General features: G+C 32.7%; 1 protein-coding gene and 1 pseudogene across 1 annotated transcript; one reads left to right on the top strand and one right to left on the bottom strand.

Annotated features, from left to right (window-relative positions):
• The first annotated feature begins 6639 nt into the window (after positions 1–6639).
• LOC141668858 (plant cysteine oxidase 2-like) lies at positions 6640–10358 on the top strand. The gene is made up of 5 exons (XM_074475890.1): positions 6640–7114; positions 7906–8024; positions 8422–8584; positions 9138–9365; positions 10013–10358. Exons 1-5 carry the CDS (start codon positions 6922–6924, stop codon positions 10150–10152), a joined length of 843 nt encoding a protein of 280 aa, XP_074331991.1. The 5' UTR covers positions 6640–6921; the 3' UTR covers positions 10153–10358.
• A 120-nt stretch (positions 10359–10478) lies between these two features.
• On the bottom strand, positions 10479–11692 carry LOC141665427 (uncharacterized; annotated as a pseudogene).
• Positions 11693–15816: the final 4124 nt, after the last annotated feature.

Raw genomic sequence — 15816 nt, 5'->3', positions numbered from 1 at the left:
TTTGACTTGTGACTAAATCTTTTCATTTTTTCTTTCTGACAGGCTTCACAAACTTCAACTTGAGCAAATTCCAGTTTGGGCATGTCTCTTACTAACTCATTTTTGACTAAGGTGTTAATTGCCTTGAAATTCAAGTGAGACAGCTTCTTATGCCATAACTTACTTTATTCTTCTGATGCCTTGGTGTAGAAGCAGCTAATACCATCCTTATTTGTTGAGTCCAATCTGCAATAAACAAGCTTCCTTTCCTTGCTCCTTTCAGAGCAACTTCACCAGTTTTCTTGCTGATAAAAGTGCATTCTTCTTTATTGAATAAAACTTCAAAGCTTTTGTCTGCAAATTGGCTAACACTGAGAAGATTCACTTCAAGACCATCAACTAGTGCTACATCATCAATGACAATATTTTCAAAAATAATCTTTCCATATCCCATTGTGAATCATTTATTGTTGTCTCCCAAGGTCACCAATGGACCAGCTTTCTCCTCAAACTGTGATAGCAGGGCCTTATCATCTGTCATATGTCTGGAACATGCACTGTCAATGATCCATATGACTTTTTTCACTTTGCCCTGCACACAATGAGATCCAGGTGTGTTTAGTGACCTAAGCAGTGTTGGGTACTTTCTTCTTGTTAACTGATTTAACAGAAGTAGAGTGAGTTATTTCAGATAAAATAGAGTTCAAATATTATTGTGCACTTTCCCTATCTGATGTAGACATAATTTTTGGTTTTTAAGGTCTACTCTCAGTTTGTAGCAACTCTTCATCACTTTCAAGTTGCAAGGGATGCAGTCAAACTTGTCACAGAATGAGTAGGGATCATTTGAATCTGCTTTATTGTATTTGCAAGCTCCTTCAGTTGGCTTGCTAACAACCTTTTTACAAAGGTGAGTTGGATGATTTGCAGAACCACATTTTTTACACTTCTTTCTAGGAGCATCTACAACATAAGCAAGATTATTGCTTTTGTTTATCTCTATTTTCTCATTTCTATTTTTCTTCTTCTTTCTTGCATCTTCAATCTTTATTTCTTTGACATGAATCTTGGTGTTTTGATTGTCCATGAGATTTTCTTCAGGCTTAGAAGATTGAGTTGAGTTTGTATTTTTCTTTTCATTATCCTCATCTGCAATTTCTTGCTTGATAATCAATTCTTATTCACTGAAGTCTACTTCACAAGCCTTGAACACAAGTGAACCAACCTTTTTCAGCATTGCTGGAACATTTCCATAGCATGATTTTCCTTTGTCCCTTCTGTTTTTCTTTTTGCTGTTCAGAGCATCATAATCAAGACTAATAGCAATGTTTGCACATGGTTTATTTTTTTCATGGTACTGACCAACCAATTCAGATACGTTATTGAAGGACTTCAACTTTACTTCATTTTTCTCCAGTTTTTCCCTTAGCACTACCTCAATCTCATTTGCACACTTGAGTTTGTTCTTCAGATAATCATTTTCTTGTTTCAAGGCTTCAAGCTCTACTATCAACAATTTAGTTCCTTGTTTTTCATTCTCAAGCCGCTCGTTCATTTTTTCAGTCTGCTCACTTCTTCATTTGCAGCCACCATGCTTGTATGAATGTGAAACATTTCTGCACTCATCTTTTCAACAGTTTCCTTATATTGATTCACATTTAAATCAGTGGTGGTAAGAGTTGGTACCTGTGATTTAGATGAGGATGATTATCCTTGCTCCAGGGCCATGAGTGCATAGTTACCAAGTTCTTCATCTTCATCATTTTCAGAGTCATCCCAACTTTTACCTTCTGCAATATAAGCTTTGCATTGTTGTTTCTTCAGAAGAGCTTCATACTTTGCTTCAAGTTCAAGATAAGCTTTATCTTTCTTTGCCTTCTCGGGTTCCCGCATTCTGTAGCAAAGTGGCCTAGTTCATCACAATTGAAGCACCTTATCTTAGATCTGTCAACAGATCCAGTTTTGTAGCCATTCTTGCTATCAGAATTGTACTTCTCCTTCCAGCTGCTGTCATTGTTGAAAGACTGTCCTTTACTCTTGAAGTATCTTTGCTTCTTTACTCTAATGTTATAGAATTTTATAACCAAATAGGCCATTGACTGATCTAGCTCATCCAGTTCTTCAAGAGTATAGAACTCATCTTTTTTCAATTCCCAAATGACTTGCTCCTGTGAATCATTTATTCTTTGCTCACTTGTTGAGGCAACTGAAGTTTGAGATCTTGGTTCATCATTGGATGTTTGGCTTTCATTTACAATTAAAGCACTTGAGCCATCCACAACATGTCCTTGACCAGATCTCAATGATTGCCTTTGAATCATCTCTAGTTCATATGTTTTGAGAATTCCATATAGAACTTCCAGAGTTATTCTGCTCAAGTCTCTCCTTTCCCTGATTGCTAAGATTTTCTGTTCCAAATGATCAGGGAGAGTAAGCAAGAACTTTAGGTTCACTTCTTCAGCTTCATAGTATTTGTCATGAAGATGCAAGTCATGTATAAGCTTATTGAATCTTTCAAACACATCAATAATGCTTTCCTTTAGATTTGCCATAAAATCCTCATACTGTGAAATCAATATTCTTCTTTGGTTTGACCTAACTTCCTCAGTTCCCTAATGAGCTGGGATAATCAATCTTTTCCCATATTTGCTTGGCAGTGTCACAATTGATAATGTTGTTGTACATCACATTGTCAAGTGACTCAATTAAAATTAATTGCAAGCTTCTATCCAGGGAAACTTTCTCCTTTTCAGGATTAGTATACTCAGCAGGATCTTTTGGAGCATAATGAGCTGGGATAATCATGTCTCCATCGGTAGATTCCTCAGTTCTAACTGTAGGAATGAAGGGTCCATTCTTGAGGATCTGAATGTAGAGTGGATTGGCCATCCTGATAAATAACATCATTTTCTTATTCCAAAGAGTGTAGTTAGCTTTGTCAAAGGTAGGAATTTTGATGCTAATGATTTTCTGTGTATTCATTCTTCCAAGATCTTGAATCTGTTTACTTTCAGATTTTTCTCTGATACCACTTGTTAGGAAATGAATAAAACATAGATGGGGGAGTGAATGTATTTTACTTTTTTTGTGCTTTTCTTTAATGTTTATGGTTGAACAAAATAAACTAAATCTTGTAATGAAAAATGTGTTCATACAGAATTTAAGCTTGCAGAAAATAAAGAACACAGATTTTTAAAACTCACTTAATTTTATATTAAAATTAAGGCTGTTTTGCTACAAAATTTCTAGGCTCTTTGTTGATAAAGAGCTCAGCTTTTCCTTGAGAGTGTTACAAGAAATTTGATCTAAGTTGTTACTACTAACTAAAGGACCAGTTTTAACTTTATAACTTAGTTAACTGCTGGTTTACACAATGTACAATAAGACATGCTATTAACTTTTCTAAACTGTCACTTGTCATTTCTATTTATAAAAAAGTAGATCTTCCATTTTTGGCTTATCATATCTTTAGCATCCCGTGTTCACTTTAATTTTTCTTTGTCAATTAATCTTTACCATTGATCTTGCACATTCTTCAAGCTGCTTTTTATAGACTTGTCAATCCAGCTGGTTGGATTGTTTGTTAATTGTTGATCTTGGATATTGAACTGATCTGTGATTCTGTACTTTAAGAATTTTACTCGAGATCTCCAATTTAGGCACATAGAGATCTTGACATCTCGATAAGTAAAATGACTTATCGAGATCTCTAATGCTCTAGTGAATTTGACTTAAGGTCTCTGAGTTCTCGAATGAAACTTTTGCTTGTCGAGATCTCTCAGCATCATGTCTTCACTTTGTCTTATCGATAACTTAGAGTTCTCTAGTGAATTTTGACTTATGGATATCTCTGAGTTCTCTAGTAAACTTAGACTTATCGATAACTAAGAGTTCTCTAATAAATGTAGACTTGTCGATAACTCTGAGTTCTCTAGTGAAGTAATGACTTGTCGATATATCCAACCTTCATGTCTTCTTGACTTGTCGATATCTCTCTGAGTTCTCTAGTAGCTTTCCTGACTTCTCTATAAGCCATTCCGGAGTTCTCGAATGACTTCTCTATAACATTAAATCTGTGACTTGTAGATATCTTGACTTAGAATATTTTTCCTAAAATAGCTTTATTCAGCTCCAAACTTCTTTATAATTCTTCTGAGGCATGATCTTCTTGATCTTCTTCCAGATATAATTCTTAGGCTTGATACTATTTATAGAAAAAGGCTTCAGTCTGCTCCTTTGACATTTTTACAGACTATAAATGTTACAAGTACAAAATACAGATTTAGATCATAATACAACTTACTTAGGGTTGACAAAATGTCTTGGTTTTGTTTAGATACAGGCATGTCTTGCACAACAATTTTTCCCAATTGGTGAGAAGATTGCTTAATATACATTCATGCCTCTTAACAGGACTAACCCCAAGCATAACAAATTATGAAAAGTAACAGTTCATTATTCTCCCTGGATCATATGTTCATTTGGCTATGCTTTACACTTTGACCAGGGCTACTAATGATATTGTTATCTTCAGTAATTTTTGACATCATCACTTATATATGACATTTACGTATTGTTTGCGTTATCTGTATTTTAAGAGGTTTCATGTTATTGCATCTTTCTTTTCCGTTTAGCGATGTACTGGGCATGTTGAACTTCATAGATTTTTTATGAAGTCTAACCAATCTATTACAAATGAAAATTTTAATTACACACAAAGTTAATACTTTATAGGCCTGTTTGACGACCCTTTGTAAGGGACTGACTAACTTTAAAGCTTGTAAGTAGTTATCTAAAAGTATTTGTCGACTCAACTTATAAGTATAAGTTACACCCAATAGGTTGATAAGTTGAAAGTTGATAACGATCAGAATTTTTTTCCAAAGTATTTTGACTTTTTCATTTTTTATTAATTTTAACTTATAACATATATGTTTAAAGTACTTTTTTAATTTAAAATTTATGAATTAAGATAATTATATTTAATCGGTATTTTGATTAATTAATTTAATTAAAATTTCACTAACTTATAAGTATATTCGTTCAAACACTTATATAAAATATAAGTATTTATATACTTATCCCTATATATCACTAATTTATTTTAAATTATAAGTTACTTATTTTAAATTTTTCCAAATGAGCTCATAAAATTTATGATATGCTAATATATAATTCGATACAGAAATTCGATTTTATAAATTTCATTTATGCCAATTATACTCTACTTTTACATATATTTTTACAAAATATGATCGTAATGTTGATAAACAAAGTAACAAATAAATATAAATAAACTTTTAATTAATTCTGAAAAATAACTTAATTTAATATTATGATTAATTTAAATTAAATAATAAATTGTTTAGGCATAAGTTTAATTCCAGTTTTTTATAAACTAGTTTATAAGCCGCAATTCACAACGGTTTTATAAACGTATTCTTAAATAAAACATATAAAAAATTAAAATAATGTTATGAATTTTGAATTTCCGGTTTCTTGTTGGCCATTTTGAATTAATATAGACTTAGACATTATAAAAGACGACCCATCACTTCATGAACAACAAAACTACTATACAAACCAAATTTATTGCACTAGCATCGAGAAAATCATCTTCAAAAATCATTTGTCGGCCTAAACTTAGCACGAGAAGAGCATGACGACTTTGGAGAAGAACCTTTAAACTCTTCTACGAATTTCTTGCCGTGCAAGATTAATTCTTTTTTGACCTGAAGTGAAAGTTTTGAAAAATATTAAAATATAATTTTTAATTTTTCTCTGTTAGTAAATCTTTGAAAGGTAAATTAGAAATATTTTTTTTACCCGAAGTGATATTAAGAAGTAGTAAATTTATGAAAGGTAAATTGAAGTATGAAGTATTTTTTGACTTGAAGAGAAAATTTAGAAAGTAATAAATTTTTGAAAGGTAAGTTAAGTATTTGTTGACTTGAAGAGAAAGTGTTAAAAAATAACTATAAAGAATTTATTTTCCCCGTATTATCATATTTTTTAAAGGTAACTGAAGAGAATTTTATAGAATAATAAGATGGTAGTTTGAGTTTAAGTAAATATAAGGTAATTAATATTAAGTTAATAAGTTGATTCAAAAAAATGGTGAAGAAAGTTCAGAACAATATATTAAAAGGAAATTGTGAGAGAATATTAAGATGATAAGTTAATTTAAAAAAAAAGTGTAGAAATTTTAGAAGAACATAAAGTAATTATAATTTTTAATTTTTTTTTCATTCAACAAATTGAAAAAATTCGAAAAATAGTATGAAACAACAAAAAGGGCATCACATAAATTCTCTCGTCCTCTCCTATATATATGTTATTAAATTGATAAATCAAAATACACACATAACAATAAATAAATAATATAACAATGAAATAACATATTTACATATATTTCCAAAATCGTAATTATTCTAATTGAGGTATTAATTTTTGATTTATCGGACAATTTTTTAGAAAAAAATAAATTTTCAGTGATTTATCAAAAATCGGTCAAATCGAACAAATATTTTTAACTAATTTACGAAAAATGAGCCAAGTTTTATAAAGACGCCAGAGAAAAAGGAAAAAGGCAAGGGGGGGGGGGGGGTATATATAAGATTTGTAGAGGGAGGAGGGGGGATTAAAAAAGCCGGTGTTGGAACCCGCCCATAGGAAATCAAAACAATGGCCCCTGGTTTTGCTTATACTTCTCTCTTTCAAACCAACAACTGTTGTGTTCACTTGGCCTCATCCTCTCCCTCAATCCTCTTCATATATAAGTATAACCTCCACCCTCCTCTATCTTTCATTTCACCATCCTATGTTTTCCTGTCTCTCTCTCCTAAATATCCCTTGATGTTCTTGTCACTCCTCTGTTCATTTCCAAGATTCTTGATTTCTAAAGTTTTTATCTTTTTCTTTTCTTGAACTGTTTCTGATTGGATGCCAATGAGAGAGAAGTTACCTGGCCCAAAAAAAGGCAAAGATTACATGGAATCAAGGAGGAGTCGTAGGCGACAGAGGAAGTTGTTGCCTGTTCAGGTTTTGTATGATACTTGTCAACAGGTTTTTGCTGATTCTGGCCCTGGGATTGTTCCTGACCCCGAAAAGATACAGCTTCTCAAGACTGTTTTGGGTACGTGATTGTTGTCAAGGCTCTGAATTTTTTGGTTTAGGAATGTGATTTTTGAAATTAATGGGATGGTGGGTTTTTTAATTTAAAGTGTTGTTGAAAATTTGTGCATTTTTTTTGCAAGTTGTTTTTTGGCCCTTTTTTGTAGGACATTAATTGTTAACATTTGAGTTAGTAGATGATTAGTAGTACTTAATAAGAATGGGATATGTTCACAACAATTTAATGGTGTTCATAATTGCATTGGTTTAAGGGAATGGAAAGTTTATGCAAAAAAGAAGAATGTTTGATTGTTGTGTAAGGATACAAGTACCCCTTGTAAATAAGAATGACCATTCTTTCATAATAGTTTGCGGGATTGAGCTCTACCTTTATGAGTAGAATGCTTTATAAATGGAGGAATGAATGAATGAAAAATTCATAAAGTACACATAAAATAATAATACATTCATTCCATTCACACTAAAATACATTCCTTCCAACCAATTGGAACAATATTATTATATGCATATTTGGCATTTCAATTACAAGTGTTGCTTTGATTGATGAGTGTTGAGGTTCATTGCTATTTGCTAAGTAGGCTTCAACCTTGAATGTCATTAATTGTGAAGCATAGTTGGATGCTCCAGTTTTTTTCTCTTGTATGTGTTCTTTATACTTCATTCTTGAAACAAATGAAAAGCTAAGAGAAAATGTAATACGCCTTATATGAGCAAATCATTATTCAAGTAGTAGTCATTTTGTTAGTCTTAAGAAAAAAAATTTGTGCTCAAAACTGTTGCTTCTGTATGCAGATGGCATATCAGGGGCAGATGTTGGTGTGAACCCAAATATGCCCTTTTTTAGGGAACAAAAGACAGAAGGTTTACCTACCATAACATACCTACACATTCATGAATGTGACAAATTCTCGGTATGAAGTCTTTTTATTGATATCATTTACTTTTCTATTTTGGGGGTGTTTGACAATCAACTTAAGTACATAACTTATTATTCAGTCTATATAACTTAATTATAGAAAAATGAACTACTGTATTCTAATTATGTAGTAGTAATGAGGCGCTTTCTCGACGAATAATTATAGTTTTGTAAATTTTCATTACAACAGTTAAATTCTATATATTTTGTCATTTATTATTTAGCGCAAATTATAAATAATATATGTAGCCTATACAACTATTTAATAACTTTTATATAAAAAATAATAGTTTTGCTTGTTATTCATAAACAAAAGTAACAGTAAACTGTTTTATGCCAGGGTCAAATGGATAATTATACGTCAATTTAGATCTTTTAATTTCCTTTTGCAGATTGGGATCTTTTGCTTGCCACCATCAGGTGTCCTTCCGCTTCACAATCACCCTCAAATGACGGTTTTTAGTAAACTTCTATTTGGTACTATGCACATTAAATCTTTGGATTGGGTGAATGGTGTTCCTAGTAACAAAGTCCCGGATGGCGATTCCTCAAATGGTATGTTTTATTAAGACATTTTGCGGAATTCTCCGGTCAATCAGAATTGCTTGCGTTTTAATCTAAATATGTGTGGGGGGTTTACTTGAAAGTAGTGTTTTTGCTTCTGTTTGTAGACCATCAGTTATGACCTTGCATGGCAACTTTGAAAAATTTGTGAAATTTATCATGTCATTCCAGTTTTGCAATGGAATGTGAAGAGTATTCATTATGGTTTTAGTGCCAGTGTTCGTGGTCCCAGGTCCAACGAAATGAAATAGAGAAAGGACACGGTTTGTGTTGCTTAGTTTTATAGCAGTTGGGCACTCTGTATTAGATGGGTTGGGTTGTTGGAAGTCTAAGAGTAGGACAGACTTGACAAAGCAAATGCCATTATATAATTAGATATGCTTAATTTGCAATAAATTATTATGTCAAGATTATAGTTGTTTGCTATGTTCATCCAAAACCTGTTCCGCATAGGAATCTTTTAGCATGAAAGTTTTGTCTGTATATGCTCTTTTTCTTGTTCTTTTTTGTTAAATAGATAAATAGTTACAGTATATTGTTTCAGCAAACGGAGCTCTGTCTGCTGAGGCACGGTTAGCAAAGGTCAAGGTGGATTCTGATTTTATCGCTCCCTGTGATACTTCCATCCTTTATCCTACCGACGGGGGTAATATGCACTGCTTCACAGCTGTTACACAATGTGCAGTGCTAGATGTGCTTGGACCACCGTACAATGATTCCGAAGGCAGGCATTGTGCGTACTACATAGAGCACCCATTTGACCCTATTTCAGGTATAGGCCCATTCTTTGGCTATAGTATAGGCTAATATGTTGCTTTTGGAAGGTCATTTGTTTGTTTATCACTCAAATTCACTTCTTTGGATGTTGTATATGCTGCCACTGTTTGGAAACTACAGTTTATCTTTAGGGTGGAGTGACTTTCTTCTCTTACACGAGGAGAATAATATATATATATATATATATATAGACACACACACATACACACACACACCTTCTCTTATTAGAAAAAGAAAAACACCCAACCAAAAATGGCTTCTTAAATTTATTCAAATTGTTAATTCTAAGTTCTAACTAGCTTCAAAAAGAGATGGATTTTAATTTTTTCGTAAATCAAAACTTGAGAGGCATTTTCAAAGTACTTACTTTTGATACCTGAGATGCATTATAAATTTTTAGTTGCTGACATGTAATTCTTAATATGCTGACACTGGGTGAATGCAGTACTCCTGAAATGTATCTCAAATTTCGGAATGTTGCAAAAATGTGCTACATGAAAAACTTGAGTATTTATATTGAGTACTTGATATAAAATACAATATCAAAACAATCACCTATGTCGTCATCTTGATTACGAAATGACTTGCAACTGAAAAAGTCAAAATAAGAAGTTCTCATTGTTTGTTGCCTGCATGAAACAGCCAATGGGATATCAATTGGTGAAGAAGAGAGGGAAGGCTATGAATGGCTTCAAGAGAGGGATAAACCGGAAGGATTAACTGTATATGGAGTGCCATACAGTGGACCGCCGATTGCCAAATGGGAAACCGCAGGCAGCTGATATTTCTTTCCATCTATAGAAGTAGTGTAGCCATTTCCCTCCTGCAATGTTTATGCAGAACAAACATACTCTTTGTTTCCCCTTTCATTTTACAGTATTTTCCTTTTAGTGCTGGGACAGGAGGGGTCATAACCTCCTTTCTTGGCATGTTATGTACATCAATGATAAGACGGAGGAAAAAGAAAGAGTTTTTTTTTGGGTGTCAACTCTCAAAGTACTGAAAAGCAAAGATTATTTTTGAGACAATTCTCTTTCAACATTTACTTAGGATTTAATAGTAGTAAATATATATTGCATAGCTCTGAACAGATTCAGATATTTCTAGGATACATATAAAATAATAAGTGGTGATAAATTTATCATGAGAGTTGCCAGTCACTAACAAAAAACTTAAAGCTTGACAAATGTGAAAAGGGGATAAGTAAGAGCCAATGCAGTTACAGTGTTACTAATGGAGAAAATTATACACACAATTGTGGAAACTGGACTACAAGCAGAAAGCAAATAGAGAAGTCCCCGCACTGAAGCTTGGAAACACAGTTCCAAAACCAACCCTGTCCTCAGCACCAACATAAATGCAACCGTTGATCACTGATATGCGCCCCCCCCATAGACAGTGGCTCCTGTTTCATATGACCATATCACATTCCCAGACTTTGCATTCATTGCATAAATCGGCTCCCTTTGATACGTTGAACCTGCACAGACTACACCATCCACAAAACTTTGCTAGTGTCAGGTGCCATGGCCACCCATCCACCTGCAGTTGTCGTTGCATTAAATGGTGCAATAGTGAAGTTTGCAGAGTCTGAGTTGGCAATATTCGTATAGATCCTCTCTGTATTTGTCGCTGCTCCCCATATACCTCCTCCACCAAGCCCTCCAGGACCAGCTTCCTGCATAGTAAAATGAAAATTATACAATGGGATGACTTGTGGTCTATTTGTCTCAACATTATCAGTACTCCATTACAACAAATATATAGAATTAGCCAATTTACCCTCGACCAAACAATTGAGCCATTATCAGCATCAAGAGCCCAAGCAAATCCACTTTTTTTGAACAGCAAAAACTATGTCTCTTTTAGTGCCATTAATCTTGGTACTCAAAATCATGGGTGCTTCCCCAAAATCTGCATCAGGACTCGGACCGGGTGGACAATCTGGACTGGAATGGTAAGCGCAGGCCCAAAACCAAACATCATAACCCCCAAGCTGCCTGTACCACTTGATATTTCCGGTTGTCATGTCCAATGCTAATATAGAATTTGAGTGATTTTGTGGTTCAACACAAGGGTCAGGTTGAGATGGCGCAGTAGTTTGGTTATTTAAGTTTTCTTGACAGTCTTCACTTCAACATGTTGCGGAACAGAGTAAGGATTTCCAGTGGTAATGTACACAAGGTTTCTCACAACATCAATAGAAGGGCTGCTTTCCAATATGGAGGCTCCTGCATACTCTCGTAAAGTACCATTGTTGTCGGGTAACATGAATGTCTGCACAGAATTTTGTCTAAATTTCGGTCCAAATCTCAAAATGTTTATTTAATTATTTTAAGGTCTTATAATAATAAATATATTATTTTTGTATAATGTAAGATATTAACTTTATATTTTATTATTATTATTAATTACTTGTTTTATTTTAAAATTGTTAATGAATGAATAATAGAATTCTAATTAAATTTCAAATATATATGAAAAATAGTAAACACATTTAGTTATAATTTTTTTAATAAAACCGTTAATAAAACATTATATTCAAATAAGAAAAGTACAAATATTAATTAAATCTTAAAACATCGTTAACTAATACTAATTCTCAGAATTAGCATATTCTTCCCACAAATGCTCAATTAGTGCATCTCGAAGCGCAATATGAGCCTCCTTATTTCTAATTTTTCTGTAACGGCCAAAGAATTTTTCTGGAGGAAGTCGATTTAATTTTTCGGACTAAATTAATAATTTAGTTCTAATCGCATTTTCATTTATGTTGTGTTTCAAATTAAGTTTTATGTGTTATAATCTTTATTTTAATGTTTGAATGTATTCGTAATTTGAATTCAAGAAATGCAATGATATTTATTTAATTACGTTTTAAATATTTTTAATTTAAATTATTATTTAAATAAATAATAATAATATCCTAATATCGGTTAATTGCATTTATAAATACCCGAAATCAAAATTTTATGTAATAAACTAAAAGAAATATATTAAAAACTATTATTTTAATTTCGGTCCAAATTTGGACCGCTGAATAGTGCCGGCCTAAATTTGGACCGAAATCGAATAAGTGACTGATAAGTGATAAGTTAATAAATGCTTATAAGTTATATAAGTGTTTGAATAATTTAACTTATAAGTCAGAATTTTTTTATTTAAATGAATTAAAATAAAAAATTTTTAAATATAATTATCTTAATTTATATAATTTAAGTTTGATTAACATTTTAAAAGTATATTTTTAAACTAAAATTGATAAGTTATAAATTTAACTTATCAGCTTATAAGTTATAAATTTAACTTATAAGTTGGTTCGACAAACACTCGTCAATAAGCTGTTACGGGCTTATAAGTCAATAAGTTGACTTATCGGAATTGCCAAGCAGGTCCTGGGTATAAACCTTAACCACTAATCTTGCTTTCGACTTTTGCTAAGAAAGACTTCTCAAGTATATACTTAAACTAATGCACAACTCATGTGTTAAATATTCTGCAGTTCTGTATAGTTGCGTAACATGAATCATTAGAAACTAATATAATATTTGATGCCATAATCAAGAGTCAACTGATTAGTTGGTGTTTCTCAAGTCAGCAATATTCGACACAAGCAATCTGAAATTTTTTTGAATGATATTCAAGAAAAAAATATTATAGAAAAATTCATAGAATTGGAGGAAATCCTTCTTTTGGTAGCTAAAATGGCAAGCTATCAAGGTCTGCAGGCTGCAGCCCATATGACTGTAATCTCAAATTGTCAATTCTCTACGTACGGCCCAAGACTTGTTTGTGTTTATCGAGGGTCTCATGGAAGCCTGATTTATTACTAATAATATTGACATGCGTAACTTGTTAGGGTGATGGGCCAAAATGGCACATTTTCAAGCAATAGTACCCAAAACAGCACAATCTCAAAACCTGCCCTATAATGGCACTTTGATAACGAATATAAAATTTGCGTCAGCTGACTAACGCATAAAATATTTGCGTTAAAACTTGTTTCAAGATCTCAAGTTAGGAACAAGATGAAACGTATGCACATAGTGCGTGTCTATTCAAACGCATCACCTATATGCGTTGCTTTTCGTAGACACGCAACTAGTATATGCGTCATCCATTTACATACGCAACTATTACATGCAATTTGTATATACATATCTATGTATGTGTTGCCTCAAATTCTGGTAAGTCGTGTCGGCGAATGAACATGTTCATTACTTGCTTTTGGTTGAGAATTCAATTACTTATATATACATACAGAAAAACAGGAAGAGAGATGATGAAAGATAAAAATGATATAGATGTAAATCGTAGACATACGATGAGAAAAGGGGGATAGCTCACCGTAAAAGGGGAGGGAATGAACAGCTGCCAGAAGAAACAAACAAATATGTCTAACACAAATAATGACTACGTTATGTATGTGCCATAGGAGGGCCAACAAGTAAGAATGTGTTGTTTTGGACTTCTTTACTTAAATTTGTGCCATTTTAGGCATTTTATCAACTTGTTATGGATTTAATAATAGGCCTGCTTGGCAGCCATCTCCAAGAGTAATGCTTCTTAAAAGGTTAATATATTGGTCACGAATTATTTATCCACTTTAACATTTATAAGTATTTTAAGATGTATTGAACTCATTATTTCGTTTTAAATTATTTTGAAATATTTATTATTTGAAAGTAAATTTAATAAAATTATGCTCTCAATTTATTTTATGTTAGGTCACAAACACTGTAGAAGGGGGTTGAATACAATGTTTACTACAATCAAATCGAATTAAGAACACAAGTAACTGAACACAGATTTAATTCAACACAATAAACTCTGTTACAATATGGAACTGTCCTCTCTCAGTGATGAACAAATTATCACGAGAGCTGCTAGGGTTACAAAGAATAATAATCTCGATTAAGATGACACAAATAGTGTAAACCCTATGTCTGTGTTTATATACTACACAGTTACAAGTTAATCTTCTAATTGATATTGAATATAATTTTGCTTCCTAAAATATATCAATCAGTTATCTTTTCTTTCAAGTATTCTATTCTTCATAGAATTCCTTCTTCATGCATATCTCTTCTTGCGTTTGTCTTGATCTTCTTTCCTTTCAATCAGCCGCCTTCCTTATCTGAAAGTCTCCTTAAGTCCTGATATTATCTCCTGATAAATATCTCCTGATAACTTAAGTTCTGATATCTTAAGTCCTGAGTTCAGTATAAGTACTGATTTCCAGTTAAGTACTGATTTCTCCTATTAAGTAAGATCTGAAAACTAAACACAAATCATCATTAGACATGACATCACAAATATATCTAACAATCTCCCCCAAATTGTAAATTAGCATAATATACAAGTTCAACAGATATTTGATGATGTCAAAAACATTAAGTACAAATGCATGAGAATTCGACTAGATAACTACAACCATCCTTAAGGTCTGATATCTGCTTTAGTCTGTATACACTTCAAAATTTAAGCAGTTGTAGATCTTCGACTTGGCTTCAATTTCTGATCTCTATGATGTCAGGAGTTGTTCTGAGATAATTCTTCAAAAGACATCTCTCAGCATATTCAAGTTCATTAACCATCATCCTTTTAGCATTTTTCAATTCAGCTGTATCTTCACCAGTTTGAAAAATAGCAGCCCTGAGATAATTTATTTTAACTTTCCTTATGTCCTGATCTAGTCTGATCAAATATGCTTTGTCAGACTCTAGATTGAATTCCACAGCCTTATAACCCAGAAAAGTAGTTATGATCTTAGCAGTGTTAGGCTTCATTTCAACAATATCAGCTTTGTGATTTCTGTACTTATGAAAGTATGGGTTGTCAGACTTTACAGAGTAAAGCCTATTTTGTCTTTGAATATTTGATTTTAAATAATCTGCAACACCATCTGTAGATCTATTTTTCACTTGAAGTAAAAATAGAACATGTTCCAGTTCTTCAAAATACTTCAGTGGAATAGCATTCTTCCTGATCTGGAATAACCTACCATCTGTCATAAAATATAGCATGATGTGTTCTTTCAAAACAGAATGGTAAACCATTTGTACAGATTCAAGTTGATTCAATCTTTCAGGAGTTGCTCCTACTCCTGGTTCACTTAAGGAAGTTGGATCATTGGTAGTGTTGTGTACTCTTCTTTCATCAGAACTACCCAATCCAGATTTATCTCTTGCTTCCTTTCCTGTAACAACTCTTGCTTCAAAACCACTTGTTGCAGTCTTCAAAAGTTGAGTCTGTTTAGCTTTGGTGAATCCTGATAGGAGTATCTTTGAAGGTTTAACATGCGCAATGTCAGAGGTTTCATTTTCCTTAACTTCTGATATCAAGTCAACTTGAGCTATGTCAGAGGTTGCTTGCTTCACTGTCATATCAGAACTTACTACATCTTAACTCTGAACAACATGAGCCATGTCAGAGGTTGTTTGAGA

Source organism: Apium graveolens, chromosome 6 (assembly GCF_009905375.1).
Source record: "Apium graveolens cultivar Ventura chromosome 6, ASM990537v1, whole genome shotgun sequence".
NCBI lineage: Eukaryota > Viridiplantae > Streptophyta > Magnoliopsida > Apiales > Apiaceae > Apium > Apium graveolens.
Note: the sequence above shows the minus strand (reverse complement) of the source record. Positions and strands in the feature narration are given on the sequence as shown.

Coding starts and splice junctions, on each gene's coding strand:
- LOC141668858 (XM_074475890.1), top strand. CDS start 6,922: ATGCCAATGAGAGAGAAGTTACCTGGCCCAAAAAAAGGCAAAGATTAC. Junction 8,585..9,137: donor GGATGGCGATTCCTCAAATG/GTATGTTTTATT, acceptor ATATTGTTTCAG/CAAACGGAGCTCTGTCTGCT. Junction 9,366..10,012: donor CCCATTTGACCCTATTTCAG/GTATAGGCCCAT, acceptor TGCATGAAACAG/CCAATGGGATATCAATTGGT.